The sequence below is a fragment of the Chrysemys picta genome, chromosome 2 (genome assembly GCF_011386835.1).
Source record: "Chrysemys picta bellii isolate R12L10 chromosome 2, ASM1138683v2, whole genome shotgun sequence".
Taxonomy (NCBI): domain Eukaryota; kingdom Metazoa; phylum Chordata; order Testudines; family Emydidae; genus Chrysemys; species Chrysemys picta.
The window spans coordinates 268514841-268539777 of NC_088792.1; the positions used below are offsets into that span (position 1 = coordinate 268514841).

At 44.4% G+C, this 24937-nt stretch overlaps 1 protein-coding gene and 1 long non-coding RNA gene across 9 annotated transcripts in view; one reads left to right on the top strand and one right to left on the bottom strand.

Annotated features, from left to right (window-relative positions):
* The window catches only part of ZHX2 (zinc fingers and homeoboxes 2), a 119556-nt gene that overhangs the window by 89114 nt on the left and 5505 nt on the right, over positions 1–24937 (top strand). For 5 of the 8 annotated variants that reach the window (XR_010598981.1, XM_065586076.1, XM_005288749.5 and 2 more), the window contains one exon: positions 21286–23985. Coding sequence is in view for 6 of the 8 variants with exons in the window: in XM_065586076.1 (XP_065442148.1) it covers positions 21471–23981 (2511 nt within the window). In the remaining 2 variants the exon portion in view is untranslated. Of the gene's footprint in view, positions 1–7024; positions 7168–14059; positions 14253–15331; positions 15466–21285; positions 23986–24937 lie in introns of those variants that run through there. The other 3 variants (XR_010598980.1, XM_065586075.1, XM_065586074.1) reach the window with 2 other exon arrangements.
* On the bottom strand, positions 8385–20402 carry LOC135981813 (uncharacterized). The gene is made up of 2 exons (XR_010598984.1): positions 19065–20402; positions 8385–15643 (listed from the first exon to the last, which is right to left on the bottom strand). It is a non-coding gene; the product is annotated as an uncharacterized LOC135981813 (long non-coding RNA).

Genomic DNA, 24937 nt, shown 5'->3' on the forward strand with positions numbered 1-24937 from the left:
TCTGGCTCTCTGAACCCCATAATGGACCCGGCCGAGGGGTCCCGTTCGCCGCTATACCTACAAGCTCTGTTTTAGACCGTGTTCCTGTCATCTAATAAACCTCTGTTTTACTGGCTGGCTGAGAGTCACATCTGACTGCGAAGTGGGGAGTGCAGATCCCTTTGGCTTCCCCAGGACCCCGCCGGGGCAGACTTGCTGTGGGAAGCGCAGGGAGGGGCATATGCTGAATGTTCCCAGGAGAGACCCAGGAGGTGAAGCCGTGTGAGCTTCTTGCCCTGAAGACAGTCTGCTCCGAGGGAGAGGAGGCTCCCCAAAGTCCTGACGGGCTTTGTGGGGAGCAGTTCCAGAGCATCGCCCGGGGACTCCATGACACTGACTTGTTATCTATCCTTTTCCTAATGGTTCCCAACATTCTGATAGCGTTTTTGACTGCTGCTGCACATTGAGCAGATTTTTTTTTTCAGAGAACTATCCACAATGACTCCGACATCTCTTTCTCGAGTGGTAACAGCTAATTTAGACCCCATCGTTTTGTATTTACAGCGGGGATCAGGATTATGTTTTCCAATGTGCTTTACTTTGCATGGATCAACATTGAATTTCATCTGTCATTTTGTTGCCCAGTTTTGTATGAGTCCTTCGTAACTCTTTGCAGTCTGCTGTGGATTTAACTATATTGAGTAATTTTGTATCATCTTCAAATTTTGCTATCTCATTGTTTTACCCATTTTTTCCAGATAAGTTATTAATGTCTTGAGCAGCACTGGTCCCAGTACAGATCCCTGGGGGACACCATTATTTATCTCTCTCCATTCTGAAAACTGACCATTTTTTCCTACTCTCTCTTTCCTATCTTTTAACCAGTTACTGATCCATGAGAGGACCTTCCCTCTTTTCTGATGACTCCTTACTTTGCTTAAGAGCCTTTGGTTAGGGACCTTGTCAAAGGCTTTCTGTAAGTCCAAGTACACTCTATCCACTGGACCACCCTTGTCCACATGTTTGTTGACCCCCACAAAGAATTCTAATAGATTGGGCCAGGCACAATTTCCCTTTACAAAAGTCATGTTGACTCTTCCCCAACAAATTGTTTTGTATGTTTCCAAACCAGCTAATGTTGCAAAGAGGCCCACTGATAGGGTTGCCAAGTGTCCGGTTTTTTACCAGAACACCCAGTCGAAAAGGGACCCCAGCGGCTCCGGTCAGCATTGCTGACTGGGCCATTTAAAGCCCAGTTGGCGGGGCTGGCAGGCTCCCTACCTGGCTCCACATAGCTCCCGGAAGGGCTGGCATGTCCCCCACTCTGGCTCCTAGGCACGGGGTGGTCAGGAGGGCTCCAGGCGCTGCCCCCACTCCGAGCGCCAGCTCCGCAGCTCCCATTGGCCAGGAACCGTGACCAATGGGAGCTGCGGGGTGAGTGCCTGCAGATGGAGGCAGTACACAGAGCTGCCTGGCCGCGCCCCCAACTAGGAGCCAGAGGGACATGTCACTGCTTCCGGGAGACGCCTGAGGTAAGTGTTGCCTGGAGCCTGAACCCCCTCCCATGCCCGAATTCCTGCCCCAGCCCTGAGCCCCCCCACACACCCAAACTCCCTCCCAGAGCCAGCACCCCAACCCCCTGCCCCAGCCCTGATCCCCCTCCTGCACTCCAAACCCCTCAGCCCCAGCCCAGAGCCCCCTCCTGTACCCCAAACCTCTTATCCTAGCCCCACCCCAGCCAGAGCCCTCCCCCTCCCCCCCACACTCCAACCCCAGACCGGAGCCACCTCCCACACTCTGAACCCCACATTTCTGGTTCCACCCCAGAGCCCACATCCCCAGCCCAGAGCTTGTACCCCCTCCCACATCCCAATCCCCTGCCTCAGCCGTGAGCCCCCTCCTGCACCCAAACTCCCTCCTGAGCCCACACCCCCTCCTGCACTCTGAACCCCTCATCCCCAGCCCAGAGCCCCCTACGGCACCCCAAACCTCTCATCCCTGGCCCCACCCAAGAGCTGGCACCCCCAGCCAGAGCCCTCAGCCCCCCAACCCCAGCCTGGAGCCCCCTCCTGCACCCTGAACCCCTCATTTCTGGCCACACCCCAGAGCCCACGCCCAGAGCCTGTACCCCTTCCCACACTCCCACCCCCTGCCTCAGCCCAGAGCCCCCTCCCATGCTTCGAACCCCTGGGCCCCACCCCCCCAGCCCGAAGCCTCCTCCTGCACCTCAAACCCCTCATCCCTGGCCCCAGAGCTCGCACTCCCAGCCAGAGCCTGCACCCCCTCCCGCTACCCAACCCCTTGCCCCAGCCCAGTGAAAATTAGTAAATGAGGGTGGAGGAGAGCGAGCAACAGAGGGAGGGGTGATAGAGTGAGCGGGGACTGGGCCGAAGGGAAGGGAAGGGGCAGGAGGCAGGGCAAATATGTTCAGTTTTGTGCAATTAGAAAGTTGGCAACCTTACCCACTGAGATAGAACACCATAATCTGTCTGAGACCCATCACTCCTTGCTGTAATTCAGATTAGAATTAGCAGTAATTAATGCTACAAACAACAGTTTGCTTGCTTCCTTGTGTCTTGCCTGCCTGACCATTTAAAATAGGAAGAAAGGATTGTAAGTTTGAGAGAGAGGTTTATTTTTTTCCACCAGATTATGCACAATCAATTTTGGGTGGCAAGGGGAAAGAATTGCCTTGTGCACCCAAATTCTAGCATCTACAACGGCCTTTTGTGACCTTACCAAATCTTTGTTGTAGCAAACCATTACTGTGCATAGAGGGCAATGGCTTTACACTGTGTCAAATCTGAGTGATGAAATATGCTTAGTAGAGGAAGGGGAAGCTCGTTCTATCATGTGATCTGAAATGGCAAAGTGTGTTTGTTTGCCATTGTGCCTAATAGATGCCCGATTTGCAAGTAGTAATGTTTAATTAGGGTTACCATATTTCAGCAAGAAAAAAAGAGGACGGGAGGAGCCCCGCCCTAGCCCCGCCCCTGCCCCTCCCACTTCCCGCCCCCCCAGAACCCCCAACCCTCCCCCCGTTCCTTGTCCCCTGACTGCCCCCTCCTGGGACCCCTGCCCCTAACTGCCCCCCAGGACTCCACTCCCTATCTAAGCCTCCCTGCCTCTTGTCCCCTGACTGCCCCAACCCTTATCCACACCCCCACCCCAGACAGACCCCTGGGACTCCCACGCCCCATCCAACCACTCCCCACCCCCTGACAGCCCCCCCCAGAACTCCCAACCCATCTAAACCCCTCTGCTCCCTGTCCCGTGACTGCTCCGATCCATCTCCCCACCCCTGCCACCTGACAGCCCCCCCCAGAACTCCCAAACACTCCCCCCCGCTCCTTGTCCCCTGACTGCCCCCTCCTGGGACCCCTGCTCCTAACTGCCCTCCAGAACCCCACCCCCTACCTAAGACTCCCTGTTCCTTGTCCCCTAACTGCCCCCTCCTAAGACCCCCCCCAACTGCCCCCCAGGACCCTACCCCCTACCTGTACCCTGACTGCCCAAAACTTTCTCCACTCCCCCCAAAAAGCCCCCCCCCGTTTCTTGACTGCCACCTCCAGAACCTTCCTGCCCCCTGACCTCCTTACCCTGCTGCTCAGAACAGAGTGTTGGGCTCTGTGCAGCCGAGCCGGACACGTGGCTGAGCTCCCCAGCACAACAAAACCGGGTCCCTGGCCCTGCACAACAAAACCCGGTCTGGCCCTGCACAGTGCTGCTGGACTGGGCTGCAAGGGAGCTGCCGGCTCAGAATGCAGGGCGGATCCGGCTCCTCTACAGCTGCTCCTGAGTCCAGCCCGGGACTTCCCTGCAGCCCTCCCAGCCACTCGCTCTGCTAATCCCGGACATTGTGAGTGCTTTACAAATTCCCCCCGGACGCTATTTTTAGCACACAAAAGGAGGACATGTCCGGGTAAATCCGGACGAATGGTAACCCTAGTTTAATAAACTGTAAAAGTTCACCTGAAATATCAGGCATTATATGGTTGGACAGCTCTTTTCCCTAGGAATGGGCACTGTTTGAAAGGTTTTCTAAGGGGGATGTGTGTTTGCAAACTATGCTTCTATTCTCACCCACTTTGCAAGTGAGGGGTGCATTGTCCTAAAGGAAACAAGTGTCTGAGTGTAAGTTTAATTTCCTGTATTTGAGACTCGTCTCAACTCTTGAAGTAGGAACTTCATTGGCTATCATTTCATAGAGTGCATTTTTGAAAAACTTGACTATATCCACAGGCCAAATTCAGTGTAATTATTATGATGGTTTTTATTTATGAAGTTGCTACCGTGGAAGCTAGGGACAATGAGTCTTGATCCAGTTCACTGAAAGCAGCATGCTGTTCAGTTTCTTATTATTCTAAATAAATGTGTTGCTTGTGAAAGGTGCTGGGAGACTTTGTACCCTACTGTTATTAAACATTGGGTGTTGTGAGAATAAATACACAAAAAAGATTGTGAGATGCCCACATTCTACAGTGGTGTAGATCATATAAGTTCCACAGATAGCTAAGTGTCTAAGCTATAAGTCTGTGTGTGTAGAGGGGACACAGAAAGGTATACTTTCAAATTCCTGCAAGGGATTTTAGCTTACATTAATGGAAATCACCTGGCAACACTTCAAAAAAAAAAAAAAAAAAGTCCCCTAATTGTGGTGTTGCATTTTGATGGACATCTACAGAATACTTTTGAAAATAATTTTTCCTTTAAACAAGTTACAGTAAAATAAATTTTAATTAAAAAATGTGACAAGATTAGATTGGATCCCAGTTATACCAGGATATCTTTGTACAAAAGCCTCTCATTAAAACTAAGTCCTCTAATCACCATGGGATTAAAAAAATAGAGAAACAAGAAAACCTAACCATTGTAAAACACTCCCCATTCAAGTACTGTATTCCTTGTATCATTTTGGCTACACTTAAAAAAGCAAATCATCATCACCACCACCACCCCAAAGTAATCAGTCACAATGGGGCCGTATAGACTTGGCCAGCTGATCTCCATCAAAAGCTTCTCTATCTTATAAAGATACTTTTGCACAAGATCTTTGTCTTACCTTGGGGTGTGTTTCTTATAAAAACTAGGGGAAGGAAGTTTTATGTTAATATCATCCAGCGCTGACTGTGACTGCAGGGGAACTAATCAAATTTTAGGAAGGAGCTGTACCAAACAAACAATTTTCCCCAGTGATGGGAAAAATAAAGGCTGGAGTGCAAGGCTGAGATTTTCAAAATGAGTGCCTGAGGTTCATCTCCTAAGTCCATATTTAGGTCCTGACTCAGCCAGATACTTAAGGATGTGACTAGTACCAAAGACTTCAGTGGGACTGACTATTTTGTGCTTAAACTAGATGTGATTAAGAACCTGGCTGAATCATGGCCTTAGTTACGAAAATAAGAGGCCTGGTTTTCTTGGGTGCTAAGCACACAGCAGCTATCCTTGGCTTAATTTGAGAGGTACTGGATGCTCAGAACCTATGAAAGCCAAGCTGTTTATTTAGGTGTCTAAATATGGACTCGGGACTCCTATTTTTTTTAACATTTTTGAGAGCATAGTTATTGTGCAAATACTTCTGCTGTGTTTCCCCTGTAGTGCGTCCTGCACCCTTCCTTATAGTATTAAGGCACAGAAACCTCAGGAGTTCACTTTTAGTAGAGGGATTTTAAATCTGGTTTCCTTTAATTCCAGATTGGAACCGGTGGTTTACAAATGGGAACTACTGACCTGTCATGAGATGCTAAAAAAAAACTCTGGGCTAACTGAAGTTCACATTTCAGAAACCTTGCCAATTTAAATGAGTACAAGTGATAGGTGGCATCAGTGGCAACACAGAATTAAAGGATGAAAATAAGGGAAATGGGGTAAACAGCAGTATATTGGGAGTAAGGTTGAAACCACCATGTGGGAGGAAGATTTTAAGCTATCCCATTCTCAGATTACCCTCTCCTGATCTGTGAGAAAAGGCTCAGAGAAATAGGGATCCTCCTTCAGCAATGTAAAGATGAAGTACATACAGAAGCCCCTGGGAGAAAGGAAATAAAGTAGTTAAATAGTGACCCAACTACATAATAAATCATTTAAATCATGCAGCCCAGCCATATGTTTTGATAGTGCATCTTGATGGGTTGCTACCCATGCAGCAGAAACTTCTTAAGCATTTGATGGGACTTTATTTTATATATATAGTATAAAAAACATTTATTTTGCTTTCCACCTCTGCTAGATTTTCCTATGCAACAGTAATATTAGAAACCCTAAGCTTTCAAAAAATCATGAAATTGACTTAAAAATCATGATTTTATATATATATATATATATATATATATATATCGCTACCCCAATATAACGCGACCCGATATAACACGAATTCGGATATAACGCAGTAAAGTAGTGCTCCGTGGTGGGCTGGGGGGCTGCGCACTCCAGCGGATCAAAGCAAGTTCAATATAATAAGTTTCACCTATAACGCAGTAAGATTTTTTGGCTCCCTAGGACAGCGTTATATGGGGGTAGAGGTGTACACATATATACACACACACACCAATATGGTTCTTTCTATTTGCCTTCTGGTGCTGAGGCTTTAAGAACTTAAAATATCTCAAAATTACAACTGCTGGCAACACTGAACAGGTGTCCAATATGTAAAGGCAGCACAATGGGTGTGTCATCGACAGCAGGGATCAAACCCAGAATCTCTGGATCTGAAAGCATGAACAGCTATGCCTGAGCTAAAAGACCCATCTCTCTTAGCCAAGGCTGATTCTGCAGGCTTATCGACCTCTCTATGTGACCCAGTCAGTAGAGCAGGAAAGAGCACCACATTGAATAAGCATGAGTTACCAATGTACATCATTCATTTTTAAAAGTCCTTTGTTTGTATTGTTCCATTCTATAAGGTATTTACTAAGAACTTTCCTAACTGATCAATAAGCTACTCAAACAAAAGTCTATGGGGGGCTGAAGGGGGTATTCGTCATTCAAACAAATGCAGGTTTTTTCATTCCCTTCTGTTGTTTTTTTTTTTTTTCAAATTAAAAAGTTTTCAGTGCTTGTGAAAGGTGCCAGATTGCTGATGCTGGAAACTGAAGCCCCAAAATTCACAGGGCAGGTACAGCAGGGAAAGCTTTTCCACAGCAAACCACCAGCGTGCCTCAACCTTCATTGCAGGAATTACATTTAGAAGTGAGTCTCCACATATATTTAATCCCTGACATTTCTGCTGAGACTTAAATCAGCCATTGAATGCCCCCAACTATGCAGGTTTACAGGAGGGAGGAGTTGGTGGGGTGCGGGGGAGCTTTTAGCACAATGATAAGTTTTCTCCTCTGTGAAATCCTCTGGGCACTGCCTGGCTTCCTGTATCATTCGTGACATGTGCCATATGTTGTGTTTGTCAAGCCAGAGAACAGTGCTTTATGGGATATTTTTCAACCAACTAAAGATCTTTTAAAAAGGCAGTTAAAACTTGTTTCTGTGCTGAATGCCCCATGCGGTAGGAATGTCCAGCAGGTACATCTGGGCTTAACTCTGTTTTCTTTAACTTTGCAACTCAACTTCAAAAGTATTCATGAGTGCCTGTAAATTGATGTTGTTGCATGGAAAAGGTGATTTTTTTTCCTGGTTAGGTGGAAAGATTGTACAATTCTCAGTGTAGACAGATGTATTTGTGGAGAAGACTGGTGCTAGAAACACAAAAGGGTAAACACTTTGTCCTGTTGCTTAAAAACTGTAAACGTATGAAGAGAAGAAATCAAATGATGAAGGACCTGGCTAGATCCTAGACTGTCCAGTTTTCCTTGTGGTCTGGGGACACTTAACCTGGTAGAGTTCTAACCTTATGTTTGAAGTGGATAAAAGTACTTCAGCGTGAGAATGTATTCCGTGTAGGTGGAGAAAAGCTGTCATGGAAGAGGTCACCGGAAGGAGAAAGGAAACTCAGGAGGTGCCATTTAAATGTTTGATCTTAACAAATGGAGTTGATTTCTAAAAGTTGCTAGAATGAAGAGTGGTCCTTTAACCCAGCCCCACCCCAGGATAACTCACTGTTTTGTAAAGGCATCAACGGTGCTTCAAAAGAGAAGAAACTAAATACTCAAATAATAATTTTCTCCATGTAAAATGTGGATGCAGCTGGGGTTTATGCAGTGTAGTGGAGGGTCCTATATAGAAATACATTTTCTATTCTGTATCTATAAATCATGTGCCTCCCATCTTATGGCCACAGTTGAAGCCAATATGGAGAAAGTTGAATCCAGTGATGGGAATTCAACCAGCTGAATAGGCAGGAAATTAGAGTGGCTAGGGTAATTGTTTTGTAATTTTATACTTTTCCTATTAAGAAAACTCAGTCAACTTTTTAAAAACCCTTTTTTAGAAATCCAGAGTTTGGGGGGGGGGGTTACACACACAAAACAAAAACAAACAAACAAAAACCACAACTTTACTAGCAACATTTTTTTTACACAGTGCATAATTAACCCGTAGAACTTACTGCCACTGGAAATAATTGAGGCCAAGGATTTGAAGAGAGGTTAGACATTTCTGTGGCTATTGAGAACACTTACTATTACAAATAAGTAGGATATTTTAAAATACAGTTTTAGAAAATTATAAACCTTCATGCCATGCTTGCAGAAACAGTCTGTTCCAGTGGATAGAGCACTGGACAAGAAGTCTGGAAACATGGATTCCATCCCCAGCTCTGCCACTGATCTGCTGTTTGACTTTGGACAAGTCACTTCACCTCCTGGTGGCCAATCTTCCGCCCACCCTTTGTCTGTTTAGCCTGTAAGCTCTTCTAGACAGAGACAGTCTCTTACTATGTTTGTCCAGATGGAGGCCCTCATCATGGGTGGAACCACCATGCATTACTGTACTGCAAATAATGATGTTTCAGGGTGTAAACCAGGGGTAGGCAACCTATGGCATGTGTGCCGAAGGTGGCACACAAGCTGATTTTCAGTGGCACTCACACTGCCCGGGTCCTGGCCACCGGTCCAGGGGGCTCTGCATTTTAATTTAATTTTAAGAAGCTTCATTTAAATATTTTAAAAATCTTATTTACTTTACATACACCATAGTTTAGTTATATATTATAGACTTATAGAAAGAGACCTTCTAAAAACGTTAAAATGTATTACTGGCACGCGAAACCTTGAATTAGAGTGAATAAATGAAGACTCGGCACACCACTTCTGAAAGGTTGCCGACCCCTGGTGTAAACTAATCACCAAGTGACAAGGGTTAGAGGAGAAACTTCCCTTTTAGACAGATTATTCCATGATGATTCAAAATACAAAGTCAGGGCCAACATTTTTTGACCTGAGATTCTAAGAGGCAGGCTCCTAAAACTGCTTAAATATAAGCAGCTTGATAAGATGCTAAGAACCTGAATCTCCCGTTGATTTTACTGGGACTAGTGAGTGTCTTTTGCACTTATATTTAGGACCCTAAACATGGATTTAAGCGCCTAACTTTAAGCGATCAACTGTAAATATTCTGGCTGATGATCCTAGCTGGGAATTTTTTAAAAAAAGTCATGGCACACAGTATTTTAGTTTAATATTAAACTTAACTAGGAAAGGACTGTCCGTTTGTGTATGTACAATAGCTAGTGTAGCCCTGATTCTGTCTGAGGCCTTGGACTCTCAGCAATGCAAATGACAAAGTTTATTTTTCATTATGGATGTCTTAAAATAGCTGTCTTCTATAGTTTAAAAGTATGCAATGAGAACAAAGTATCTGTATAAATTATCAAAAAGAACAGGAGTACTTGTGGCACCTTAGAGACTAACAAATTTATTAGAGCATAAGCTTTCGTGGGCTACAACACTTAACACTTAATATAACACTTAATAGTATGTCTTGGTTTGATAAGGCATCTCCCAGTATACATGATTTTGTACCATTTATAAGCCCAGATCAATATCACACTGGTCATATACAAGCCAAATTTGTTTAAAGACAAAGGGGAAGATTTTCAATGGCACAGAAGGGAGTTAGTCACACAACTCCTATTGGCTTTAATAATAAATACCAACCACTCTTCATCAGTAGATCTCAAAGTGCATCACAGTCTATAATGCATTTATTCTCATAGCGTCCCTACTAGATAGGGGAGTGCTATTATCTCCATTTTACAGATGGGGAACTAAAATTCAAAGACGCTAAGTAACTTGCCCAAGGTCACACAGGAATTCTGTGGCAGAACAGGGAACTCATCCCAGGTTTCCAAAGTCCTAAGCTATTGCTGTTACCACTGGGTCATCCTTCCTCTACAGTCAATACCCCTTGATGCCTTTGAAAATTTCCCACCCTCCCAACCCCCACATGGAGTCTTGTTCAGTAGTTAATTGGCAGGCTAGAGTGATGAAGACCAGTGACTAGTGATTTGGAGTGCCTCCTTTAAAGGTATCTTAAGAGGGCCTGATTTACAGAAAGTGCTGAACACCAGCTGTCGGAAAGTCAGGCCCTTTGTAGTGTCCCAGATCAGGTGCCGAAAAAGCAACGCGCCCAGAATCACTAGTCGCTTTTGGAATCTTGACCATATGATTTTTATAAGAAAGAAAAACTACAAATCACTTCTTTCCTTTAGTCAGAATTCTAGGTGTCAACAAACAGCCATAATCATGAACACCTGGATGGTTTCAAATTGTGTTCTGTTTATGGCAATATAATTTCTTTTTCAAGTTTCATTTTGTCACTACTAAAATACATGAAGCAAAAATAATAGAATAATTCAAATTATACAGAAGTTTATCTTTAACATTAACCTAATAAATTAACATTTCCACACAAGTATTATAAATCTTATTCAGAACCATTTCCACATATCTCACCTTCTAATTCCACTTTCTTCTAATTCCATTTTATTCAACCTACAAAGAATCAAAAGGGTCTCAAGCCTCTAGCCAGCTCCAACATGAATAGAAGTGTAGAAGATCTAGTCAGTATTCCCCTGCACAGTGTCCAAATGTAAACCATGTTCCGACTTCCAAGTATGAGATCTTCCCCAAAATTTTCCCTTCTTCTACTATTTTCTTCTGTAAATCATGTAAGTTGTAACCAGCTGCTATATATGAACCTTTTTTATGGGTCTCATTTGCCCTGGTCCACTTGTGCTTATTCCCTTGTACATGATTAAAATGTTCTAAGCATGTAATTACAGTAGAATGTAATGGCATTTTCGCTATCCTAGTTGATATGCTTTTTTATATTACTGTAACAGCTGCACGCTAAAAACAGTTATGGGGGGAGGAAACACTCTCCCGTGCATGTTCCTTTTCATACCCTGAAATGTAACTCTCATCCAACATCCTTGGATTTGTAAGGGAATAATATTATCTCAACATTATGAACATGCATTTAGCTTTTCTGAATGGGGACAGGATAATAACTCTAATATACTGCACACCTTTACCCTCTCCCCCTCCCATGGTCTTTGTGTGGTGAAAAATGGGGGTGGGGAGTTGTATGATAATTGACCATGTAATGTTAATTAAAATCTGCACTGGCCTAAACTCCTCGAGTATGACTTTTGCATTGCCATGCCTCCTGGAATCAAGTGTTTCAAAGTCAAGCACGCACATCCACACTTTGAATCTTGTAGAAGATGTGCAGGCACAAGTCTAAAAGGTATGGGGAGAGGAAGCCATCAATGAAGCAAGTCAGAAATTAACTAGCCAGTTCCGGTATAGAGTAGTTGCAGCATTGCAGAGTGCTTGGCTTTAGAGCACTGATAGTGGTAAGAAATTCTGCTGATAAGAGGAAATAAATGCAACTGATTTTCTACTTTATAACGTGCTCATGCAGTTTGTGAGTTGGTAGAAACAATAACTGAATGGCATCTAAGAGGAATGAATGTAGACTGTAATTGTTTTTCAATCAGATTGATTTGTTGCACTATAAACTGGGATAATATCCTGAAACCTGAAGGCATAAAGACTTGGCTGCTCTCTGTCAGAGATGTCCCTAACGTGTGTTCCCCAGCTGCTTCATCTGTAACTCACTGCGAGGAACGGGTTCCAAAGAAAAGAACTGGAGAACAGTGTGAGGCAGTTCAGAACTCAGTGAAATTAGACATCCGATCTGGGGCATTGTTTCTTGTAGCTTTTTTATTGTTACAGTTTTGAGTCATAGGGCGCAATTCACTCCTTGAGTTGTGGTGATTGTTTGTTGTGTTCAGGAAATTTATTATCGAGAACATACTTTTTATGGAGATTAGGCTACTGAGCAATTAAACCAAGAGATTAGCAAAAAAAAAAAAAACCCTCACTGTTCAGAGTGGCGACACCACTCCCACCCTTTCTGTATCTTGGAAGTGAACCCCCATTTTTTTTTTTGTTTGAATTTATATTTTCCTTTGATTATTATTGTTCTTTTCCCTGCCACAAATTCCTGGACAAAGGCGGGTGCTGGCGTCCCTCTGTGCTGATGTATGGCAGAGCAGACAACTGAGTAAGACATATCAGTTAGATTCTATTATAGGGTGACCAGACGTCCCGATATTTAGGCGTTTGTCCCAATATTTTGCGGTACTCCATTTTTGGGGGGGGGGTTTCTTTTTTTTTGGCTCCACCGGCGACCCCCCCCCCCCATGTGTCCCAATATTTTCTTCCTCTCATCTGGTCACCCTACTCTGTTAGACTGATAAGATATACAAGTGATGCCAAAGTGTGTCGGGGGGGGGAGGGATGTCATTTTTTTTTTTTAAGAAAAGAGACAGACCTCTTGGGTATCAATCTGCAGTAGGTACGATTCACCCAGGACCGGTTTTCAAACAGCTTGGGGTTTCATCCCTTACCCATTTATCATATCTGGCCAATTTTGATACGGTAGCAGGATGCTGTATAGCGTGGTCCCATTTCTGCTGTCTCTCTCCTTTCTCTGCTGCTTCCTCTGGGGAGCCAGCTTAGAGGGAGTACTGTTCCTCAAGCAGATAATTGTGGGGAGGGAGCCCCAAAGTAGAAATTAGGAGGTGCAACTGGGCAATGGTTAGGGCCACAAGTGTTGAAAGAGAGGGATGTGAGGGTATGAAGAGGGGCTAATGCCCACTTCTCAAGAGGCTCAGTGTTCAGCAGGTAAAGAATTTTGATTCTTGGTCTGATCAATCCTAGGCTAGAACAACTCCTGAAGTCAGGTCTACACTAGAAGCTTTTGACTGTACAGAAATGTCAGATAGGGGAGTGGATTTTTTTTTTTTTTTACATTTCTATACCCGCAAAAGCCCTATTGTAGATACAGTTATACTGTCTTGAAAGTGATTTTGCCAGTAGAACTTATTTACCTCAGAGAACTGGCATAAGCTATGTCAGTAAAAGCACTTTTTTGCCAGTATAAGCTGCATCTACACTGGAAGGATTTGCTGGTATAGTTACACTGGTATAGCTATACTGGCAAACCTTTTCTAATGTAGACCTGGCCTAAGCATTGGTTCATTTCTCTCAGCCTGTCGTGCTGTATGGTTCTTAAGAACCCATCAGTGGCCCCACTCTTGCCCTCTATTCAGTGCCTAAGGCCCCAGCTAGGAAGTCTGGGGCTTTTTCTCACATGGATGCACAAAATCAGTTGCCACTCTGTCCTCGAGTCTGGCTCTGTAAAGTCATTTTCCTATTTAAAAAGTCATTGTGAGGGGGAAGTTGAGTTATTCTGACCCAGAGCTAAACAGTAACAAAGCCGTTCACTGTGGCCACTCATGCAAATGCTATAATGGATTTTTGAGGAGATATATTTAAAGGAGCAGGTCACTTTTGACCTGTACACTACCAGCTCAAATCAGTTGTCAGTACACACACACACACACACACACACACACACACACACACACACACACACACACACAGAGTCTGGCTTGGACCAAACTCAGGCATACAACTGTGTGTTTAGAGACAAGTGATCTCATTTTTAACCTTGTTGTCGTTAGCTTTTTGTGTCTTAGCTCATGAAATACCAGGATTTTGTGTTCTAGCGTGGCAGGACAAAAAGGAAATACTGCAGCCTAGGTTGAGGAGGTGGAGGTGCAGGAAGGAGGCAAGGGTTTGGCTGTGCGAAGTCTACATTTCATCCCCATGTTCAGGTGAATCATGTATGCTTGGCCTGAATGAGTCACTGGTCTAAGGCCTCTCTGCCCGATGTCCTCGCTGAGGCCTAGTTCCATGGCTCCTGTGGTGGAACACCAGTAACAATAGCTCATCTCTGCACCCCCACACTGCCTGAGACTGCGTCTGTCAACAAAAGCAACTGAAAGGAAGGTCAATGGATTCCCAATGGTAATGAAACATAAACAACAAAACAGGCTGGGTTGTGGTGCGGGAGGCTGTGCATGATTAGGGCAAAAAAAAAAAAAATCCATTCCTGGCATAACACCATTGGCTTCATACCAGGGATGAATTTGGCCCCTAAAAATCTTAGTATTTTTGAAAAAATTAAATGAAGGCTGTGAGATGAGGTTTAACTTTGTTGTTTTCTACGTAGATTTGTTTGTTGCTATGGAACAAAGCTAGGCTGTAGCTGAGTGAGTTTGGGGTTTGTTTGATTTTAAATCATTACTAGTTACAGAAACAGCCATCTGTAGGTACAGTGGGGTGACTCATGCCAGCACAGTGGTTCTCAACCAGGGATCCAGGACCCCCTGAGGGGCCATGAGCAGGTTTCAGGGGGGCCACCAGGCCGGGCCAGCATTAGACTTGCTGGAGCCCAGGATAGAAAGCCGATGCCCCACCGCATGGGGCTGAAGCCCAGGACCCTGATCCCCGCCACCCGGGGTTGAAGCCAGAGCCTGAGCAATGTAGCTTTGTGGAACCCCTATGACATGGGGCCTCAGGCAGTCACCCTGCTTGCTACCCCCTAATGCCAGTCCTGGCTTCTATTTGCAGAAAGCCAGTTGTTGTGGCACAGGTAAGCCATGGAGATTTTATAACATGGTGAGGGGCCTCCGAAAGAAAAAGGTTGAGAACCCCTGTGCTAGCAAGTTGGTATTCTTCCTTAGCCATTGATCTAGTTAACTTTTAAGCACAGGAGAGTCTGAGGCTCCCATTTCAGAGGAGCAGAGGCAGAATCATTTAACAACTCTGTCAAAAGACCCAACGAAGCTAAAAGACATCTTTTGTGGGCTTTGATGTCCTGACAAGATGCTTCCTTTTGAAAGCTCTGAGACACTTCTGTTATTTTCTCTGACATTCCCAGTGAAAAGCTATTAAATTAGATGTGGCAGCCCCTCCAAATTCATATAGCGTGTGATTCTTTGAGATTTGGCATATGTGATCCTCATTTGGTATGAGAACTGACTGGTAGCTTCAGGGCCGGAGGGGGCTTCTTAACAACTTTATATTAATTTATCCCAAATCAGACGTGAGCCAGGGTATTGGAGGGGCAGGCACCATGGACATCTGAATTCAAACGTCTCTGCACTTTGGCAGACATCCCATCGAGGAGGTCAAGTGCTGGAGAGATGTTTTCCTCACCCTGACAGCAAAAGGCAATGTATGCATCAGCTGGTTTGAGACGCATCTCCAGGGGCTCTAGAGACTTGTGCCCTATTTTTCCTCCTCCTGCAGGCAGGCCATCTCATGTAAAGGTCAAGGGGTAAAAGTGGTTTTCTGTGCCATCACAGAGATCTCATTGATGTCTGGGACTGGAGAGAACTTCTATGGATCTTTTCCTGCAAATAAACATGGATGATCAAAATAGAGTTAACTTTTTACAAATCTCTAAAGGGAAGCATCCGATTTGTCTTTAATTTTCACATAGGGTCAAAATTTTTTTGAGCAGAAAAACTAATTCTTAAAAAGAAATTTACGAACCGTAGGTTAAAAGGGAAAAAAAGTCGTTGTGCGTAAGAGCTGTTCGAGACCATGCCCAAGTGGAGCCTTGTACAATTTTTAGCCTTAATCACAATCTTAACTGGAACAATGTCTTGCTTTCTTCTACATCGTACTAATGTGGACACGAGAACGAATGGATATAAACTGGCAGTGGGGAAGTTTAGGCTTGAAATTAGACGAAGGTTTCTGACCGTCAGAGGGGTGAAATATTGGAACGGCCTTCCGAGGGAAACGGTGGGGGCGAGGGACCTGTCTGGTTTTAAGATTAAATTAGATAAGTTTATGGAGGGAATGGTTTAATGGTAAAACATATTAGCAGAGGAATATGGAGCAATAGCAGGTAAATAGTATAATGGCTAACAAGGGTCAGGCTGGAGACTCTTGCCTACATGCTCGGGGTCTTACTGATCGCCATATTTGGGGTCGGGAAGGAATTTTCCTCCAGGGTAGATTGGCTGAGGCCCTGGAGGTTTTTCGCCTTCCTCCGCAACATGGGGCAGGGATCGCTAGCAGGAGGGTTCTCTGCCAATTGAAGTCACCAAGACACAGGATTTGGGGACTTCATCAGCAGAGTCAAGGGAAGGGTAGGGACGGTTTTGTGGCCTGCAGCACGCAGGGGGTCAGACCAGATGATCATAATGGTCCCTTCTGACCTTGAAGTCTATGAGTCTATGAATCTATTTATCCATCTGTCCATGTAGCTATTTATAATGTACCCATCATTGTGGTATCTCAGCTCCTCCACTCTATCCGAGCATCCTCACATGCACACACTCAATAAGTCTTGTTTTGGCTTTGATGCCTCTTAGATTCTCTTTCTTTTGCTGATTTTACCATATGGTTCTTTTAGAGAAAATAAAACAAAAATAAAATAAAACAAAACATGTTCTTAAGGAGGCACTGTTGCCTAGTGGATAGAGCACTAGACTTTGGAATTGGGAGAGCTGGGTTCCACTCCTGTCTTTGCCACTGGCGTGCTCAGGGACCTTGGGAAAGTCACTTCATCTTTCTGTACCTCAGTTTTGCCATCTGTAAAATGGGGATAATGTAGGGATAATGCACTTTGAGCTCTGTGGCTGAAGAACTAGGTGGTATTATTATTTCAAAGTGGTGAAGCGAAAAGTGAGAAAGGGAGATGACTAAAAACCAAAGTGGTCTCTTTCTCTCTCTCTTTTTTTTTAATCTTTATTTTAGAACAAGAATAGTGGAAGCTTAGAAATAATTATAAAAAGTTTCTGCCGTTGTATTTCATTGTGTGATGTCTGGATTTTGCCATGGTATGGAAACTGAAACATATAAGAGGAATTATTTCAGGGAAATTCTATGGCCTGTTATGCAATAGATCAGACTAGATCAAATTGGTCCCTTCTGGCTTTATAATCTATTAATAAACTGACTGTGATCACTGCAGTATAAAAATTAGTTTCTTCTATGAGCAAATTTGAATTTGTTCTTTTTGATGGAATAATCTGTCACATATGAAGGGAGGATGAGAATAGATGGCCTTGCGTCCCCCATCACTTTTCTATCAATCTCCCAGCATCACCAGTGGTAGCAAAAAATTTCACCGCTGCAGCATCTAACCCAGCTCTGAGCAGATTTAGGCACAATGGTGGTGAAAATGGATGAGCCCTTTTTACTTCCACAAAACAACTGTTGCTACCAATGATGCTCAATGGAGACAGGGGCCTGCAGTACAAATGGTATGTGACCATGTAATTAAAGTCTGTATCATAATGCAACCTGAATTCGGCCCCCTTGTGTGAACTCTTCAAATAAAAAGAGAACTCTTATATGAGTCAATCCAGATGTGTACAGGACCCCAATGTATCGCATCAGACTCTGCAAGGCTTAGGGATATGGACAGCATTATCCTTTCTGATGTACGATATTCATGCTCTCAGGTCAGAGGAGCATGGAACATAATAGCCCTGGTTCAGCAAAGCATTTCAGCATATGCTTAACCTGAAGCACATGAAACAGTCCCATCCCTATTAATTGAAGCACCTAAAGATGTGCTTAATTCCCATTGAACCCCAATGGGACTTAAACATGTGGGTAACGTTAAGCACATCCGTCAGTGCTTTGCTGAACTGGGGCCAATATGCATTAGCATACTTCCCCAGCATGCCAAAGCATCGTCTCTGTTAGTATGTAGAACAGAGCTGTCCATACTAATAGAAGATGATGAGAGGAAGCTGACTGTGACCAAGACAGCATGGATCTGTGCTGAGACGTCTATTATGTAACAAACAGCATCTTCAGCTGTGTTCTCCTCCACACTTCTGCTGTATCATTTTAACAACTCACATTTAGTGAGAGCCTTTTGTGCCCAGGTGCTCCACACTGTGAAATATAGGGAATCGCTTCACCCACCACTGAAAATGCAGGCCCTTTTTGGGCTGGAATGCCTTAGCTGTTTAATAGCGCACAGTAACCCTGGATAGGAGAACATTGTATCCAGTTAAAACTGCCATGGAATGTTATATCATTATTTAATTTAGATTCCTCCAATGTCTTTGCTAGGCTCTGGACTCCTCCCAGCATTTAAAAACAGGCAATTAGAAAATTCAAAATATTTCCATACAGCACCTTGATCCATAAATTCTCCAATTAATAGTCCCCCTACAAAAATAAAGGCCCTCTACCTACTCATTCCATAAGTCCCCTTCCATATACAGCTCCTCCATCTAGGAACCCTGGCTCCCTCTTAGTAAAGATTAGTTCTGCAGCATGCACAGAAGTTTACAAAATCCAGGCTCGGACAGATCAATGAAGGAAGCAAATTGGAGTTAAGGACCCATCAAAGAAAACATTCTGTCAGTAGGAGGCTTCAGTTCAAGTGCTTGTCTTTGCTGATCACAGGAAAGGGGTCATTCAACTGGGTCCCAAACCATTCAGTGTTTTATAGCTTGAAACCAGCACCTTGAGCTCCACCCAGAACTTTACATGGAAGCAGTACTCTGGTGTTATGTGCCTCTGCCTGATGGACCACACACTAAATGGGCAGTCACATTCTGCACTAGCTTGAACTCTTGAGTTGTCCCAAAGTGAACAAAGCCCAGGTTTGATTGTAAATTAGAGAAATGCATCTGCACCTGAGTGAGATGCACTTTCAGGACCTGAGCCATTGGAAATGTGAACAGCATTTACAAGATTTTTAAAGCCTATTTCTGAAGTAGCATCACCTGAGTTTGAACCAGAGTGTTAAATCCATTGGTATTGAAGCCAATGGATGCAGTTATTTTGGGTTTATACCTGTGTAATCAAGAATTTTGATCTTTTTTGAGTTTGACCTGGTTTCCAGCAGTGCTAAGCATCCATAGCTCCATCTAACTTCAACAGGAACATCAGGTTCTCAGCACCTCTGAAAAATCTGCCATTATTACCTAGAAACTGATATTTTCAGAAGGTCTCTATATCCCTTTAACTCTTCCATTTACTTACAAGTGAAATTTACACTGACATCAATATGTTGTTTTAGGTTGTTGTGACACTTAAATTCCATCCCCTTTATTGGCACAGAGAGTTCATAATACAGCTTGTGTCATTTTGTTCTTGTTTGCTATTCTACTGATTGGTGTTGATGTCATGTTCTTTAAAAAATAAAACATTAATTTAAAAAAAATCCATGCAGAACATCAGGCTTTCAAATTCCTAGAATATGTGAATCCAATTCCTGAAATAGTTAAATAGAGCTAAGAAAATCCTTCAAAAATTCAATATATAACTTATAGTTTGATCATAACACCAGCAGGAACAAAGTACAGTAAGGGTGGGTGGATGTGTGTGTGAGAGAGAGCGAAATGGGCCTTCTAGAAATTTCCCTCTGTCATTTCTATCGATTTTCAGTGAAAAGTGTTCTTTAAGGAAACTTTATTTATATAGCTGTAACTTGTAGCATCTTCACAAAGAGCTGCTGCAGCAATTTGCTGTCTATTTTAACCTATTCTAAATCAAGATGTAGCGTTTTGAAATTGAGTGGCTGTGTATAATAAATATTTGCTTTGCCCTAACTCTCCTTCTTTCCATTCTGCATGTACCAACACAAGTGAGACCACCATATATCTTTGTTTAGAAATCACCCTGGATTAGTAACCACACTCATTCAGTAGCCATGTATTTACTATGCAAACCACCATGAGAAGTAATTAAGTTTTATATAAAACACACTCAGTTTTAAAATTATAGACTTAAAAATAATGGTAATAGAAGCTTTAGCTTCTAAAGAAAGATACATATATAAATACTGTGTATCTTCTCCCTTGTCCAACTAAATTTGTTGGCTCTGTAATGAGTCTTAAACATTATGTCTGATCATCTTGACTTCTGTTCCAGTGCCATTTTCTACCTTTAATGAATTTTTCATTCTGAGATGCTCATTTCTTTTGTTGGCCTGATCCTGCCCTTGAATTAATTGGGAAAAGAATATTAGATGTTCTCATGCCTTGTAACACATGAAGCAAACCAGTGTTTTTTCACATCCATCTGTCTAGTACAAGGGTGGGCAAACTTTTTGGCCTGAGGGCCGCATCAGGTTTCCGAAATTGTATGGAGGGCTGGTTAGCGGAGGCTGTGCCTCCCCAAACAGCCAGGTGTGGCCCGGCCCCACCCCCTATCCAACCCGTCCTGCTTCTGACCCCCTGACGGCCCCCTGGGACTCCTGTCCCATCCAACACCCTGCCCCCCCCCCCGTTCCCTGTCTCCTGACAGCCCCTGGAACCCCCACCCCTGACTGCCCCCTAACACCCCATCCAACCCCTGCTCTCATTCCTGACTGCCCCCAGGAACCCCTGCCCCCATCCAACCACCCCTTCTCCCTGTCCCCGATCGCCCCCGAAACCCCTGCCCCGACTGCCCCCCGCCACCCCATCTAACCCCCCCTCCTTCCTGACTGCCCCCTGGGAACCCCTGCCCCCATTCAACTCCCCATTCCCTGCCCTCTGATCACTCACCCCTAGCCACACCACCGCTCCCTGACCACCACCCCAAACTCCCCTGCCCTCTATCCAACCCCCCTTGCTCCCTGCCCCCTTACCGCGCTGCCTGAAGCACTGGTGACTGGTGGCGCTACAGCTGGGCCGACTGGCTGGAGTCAGCCACGCCACCGCGCAGCACAGAGCACCGGGTCAGGCCGGGCTCTGCAGCTGTGCTGCCCAAGGAGCTTGCAGCCCTGCTGCCCAGAGCATTGTGCCAGCGGCGGAGCGAGCTGAGGCTGCAGCGGGGGGACAGCAGGGGAGGGTCCAGGGGCTAGCCTCCCAGGCCAGGAGCTCAGGGGCTGGGCAGGAGTGTCCTGCGGGCCGGATGTGGCCCACGGGCCATCGTTTGCCCACCTCTGGTCTAGTGTAAGGAAAAGCGGGTGCTCAGCATTATCCAGAATTGACTCCTAGAAGCACGTGTTTTGGGGGCTGACTTTTTTTTTTGAAATGCATTATAAATAAGAATCTAATTGTGTGTGTGTGTGTGTTTTGTTTTGCAGGTGTAATGCAGCCCAGTATGTTTGGGGGTTGGAGCTGACGATCACAGATGGCACTTAAACTCTTTTGGAAACATACCAGGCCATAATATTCAAGGAAAATCAGAGCCATTAAAGAGGGCTTCTTGGGGTTTGTTCCCCCAAAAGAGAGTCACCGTCTGAAACAGTTGCACACCATAATAGGTGCTATGGCTAGCAAAAGAAAGTCAACAACTCCATGTATGCTGCGAACACCTGAACTAATGGAGCAAGCTGTTCCTGAGGATGGAGAAGCCTTAAAAGAAAGAGGTGCTGGCACTCCCCAGCAGGATTCTAAAGATGGCTGGGCTGCTGATACAGAAAGCTCTGTAAAAGAATGTGAAGTGGTGGATGGGAAAGCCCCAGTTGAGAATCAATCCAAGAAACCCCAAGGTGGTTATGAATGTAAATACTGTCCTTTTTCAACACAAAACCTAAATGAATTTACGGAGCATGTTGATACACAGCACCCAAACGTAATCCTCAACCCTCTCTACGTGTGTGCTGAATGTAACTTTACAACCAAAAAATATGATTCCTTATCTGATCACAACACAAAATATCACCCGGGAGAGAATAATTTTAAGCTGAAGTTAATCAAACGCAATAATCAGACTGTGTTAGAGCAATCCATTGAGACAACGAATAATGTTGTCACTGTCACAAACAGTGGATTAGAAAATGCAGAGTATGATGAAGCCCTTCATGGTGAGATCAATGTAAGTAAAACCCCAATCATGAAACAGGGAAAGCCTAAAGTGGAGACCAAGAAGGGTCCCAAAAAGACAGAAGAGGGAGGTATGGAAAACCACGTGGATGGAACCCTCCCCCATGTCATTACAGAAACCACTGAATCTATTGCTTGTATCAATGGAGCTGACCTTCTTCATGATGTATTGGCTCATGTTATGCCCTCTGTACAGCTGCCACCAAATATCAACCTTGTCCCCAAGGTCCCAGTCCCTCTGAACAGTACCAAATACAACTGTGCACTGGACACTAATGCAACCATGATCAACTCCTTTAATAAATTTCCTTACCCAACACAAGCAGAGCTGTCATGGTTGACAGCAGCATCAAAACATCCAGAGGAGCAAATCCGAATCTGGTTTGCTACTCAGCGTTTGAAGCATGGAATCAGTTGGTCTCCCGAAGAGGTAGAAGAGGCAAGAAAGAAGATGTTTAATGGAACCATCCAGTCAGTACCCCAAACCATCACTGTCCTGCCAGCTCATCTGACATCTGCAAAAATGCCACAGCCAATTATCCAAACAGCTTTGCCTTGCCAGATACTCGGCCAGACTGGCCTGGTTTTGACTCAAGTGTCAAATGGATCAACAGTTTCTTGCTCACCGATTACACTTGCTGTTGCTGCTAATCACGGACAGAAACGGACAATACAGACCTTGTCGGGTGCCCCAGAAGTCAAGCGTCCACATGTAGTTCATGTGCCTGAGATCTCACCCAAGCTGAATGCTGCGCCATTGACACCAACAAATGACCGAAAAAAGACCAAGGAACAGATAGCAGAACTAAAGGCTAGTTTTATCATGAGCCAATTTCCTAACGATGCAGAAGTCTACAGGCTAATAGAAGTAACCGGTCTCTCCAGAAGCGAGATCAAGAAGTGGTTCAGTGATCACAGATACAGAAGTCAAAGGGGCATTGTTCACATCACTAGTGAATCTATAGCAAAAGATCAGTTAGCCATTGCAGCTGCCCGGCACGGGCGTACATACCACACATACGCAGATTTCACACCCCAGAGGTTCAAAGAGAAAACACAAGAGCAGCTTAGGATTCTCGAAGAAAGTTTTCTTAGAAGCTCTTTTCCAACCCAAGGAGAACTGGACAGGCTTAGGGTGGAAACCAAGCTGAGTAGAAGAGAGGTTGATTCCTGGTTCTCTGAGAGGAGAAAGCTAAGGGATAGCATGGAACAAGCTGTCTTGGACTCTATGGGATCCAACAAAAAAAATAAGGATCAGGGACTCCATAATGGTACAATAAGCCAGACTGAGCTGCTGAATAGCTCCCAGCTACCCAGTTCTTTGTCCGGATCCGAATCCTCCACAGCATTTAACAAAAAAAACCAAGAGCAGATTCACCTGCTGAAGAACACATTTGCAAGAACCCAGTGGCCATCACCCCAGGAGTATGACCAGTTAGCAGCTCAAACTGGGCTCACTAGAACTGAAATAGTCCGCTGGTTCAAGGAGAATAGATCTTCCCTAAGAACTGGGACATTAAAATGGATTGACCGATACCAACAACAGTATCTTGTGGAGGGTCATAATGAGCAAAACCAGAAAAAGGGATTAAAACAAAATGAGAGTCCAAAGAACAGTAACCAGGTGTCTCGGCAGCATTACCAGGAGCACAAAAAGCTGAACGAAGAGAACGTGGGCAAACTACTCATGAGATCAACAGAAGACGATGATCCACTAAAAGACTCTTTATTAGGGAATCAAACTGAGGACAGATTGGAATGCAACAGCCAAGACGGCCACGGTAGTGAGGAAAATGAGGACGCTGGAGATGTGAACTGGGTGGAGGTGACAGTAGGGGATGATGATGCTGTCTCGGACTGTACAGACAGCTGGAGTCAAACTGCACCTGAAGGCCAAGCTGAGTTAGCAGATTTTGATTCTGAAAGTGTATCTGGAGACAATTCCCATATTTAGACAGGTAACACTACCACTGCCCTGTTAGTCTGACCTAGCCTCAGTCCTGACAAGTGTCAATAGCCCCTTTTTAATTTAAATCCCAGGAGTGCTTTCCTGATGCATGCTGTGTGTCTACTGGATTCCTGAGCACAAGGGAGGCTGTCCTGTCTTCTGTAGATTAACTAAATGTTTAATATGGGAGGGATTGGGAACATTTTCTTTGTTTGTTGTGTTTTTGGTGTTTGTCATGTACTGGATAAGAGAGGATGCTCGGAATAACTCATTAAGCTGAAACACTCTCCCTTTAATTGACCTCACATAACCTCTTTAGAGCCTGATATACAGCATGCTGATGAAGCCATACAAAGAAAAAGTAGGTAACCATAGTTACTAATGTCCATGTTGCTCACATAATGATGATCTCCAGTGAATAGAGGCCATGACTATTTTTGCAACAGGTCAGCATGGATCTTGGCTCAGCAGCAGTCTGCCCTGATCAGAGAAGAGGTCGAGATGATGCCTAGGCCCAGTTCAAAAACATTCTTTTGTTACTTGCAACAGCACGTAACAAAATGTTGAGCCAAGTGGGAACAGAAATGGCTTGTGCAAATGAGCTCTCTTCCTCCTGCAGATGAGGGGACCTTTCTAATGTTAAACACGCAGGGATATGGGGCACTGTATTCTAGAAGCCCAGGAATTACTCCAGTCCGAGGCTTGTATGTGGGTTAGCAGCTTTTCTTCACAAGAGCCTCACTGTAAAAGTGAACTGCAGGGGCTTTGCTAAGAAGATTTCTAACTCTAAGATCTCTCAAAGTGTAAAAGGGAGTGTGGTTTGAAGACTTGGAACCAGTTTCTAATCTCAGTTATACAAATGTAAATCTGGAATAACTCCATTGACTTCGTTGGACTTCAGTGACTTCTTGAGTTCATTGAAGTTACTCCAGATTTACCCTAGTGTAACTGAGATCAGAATC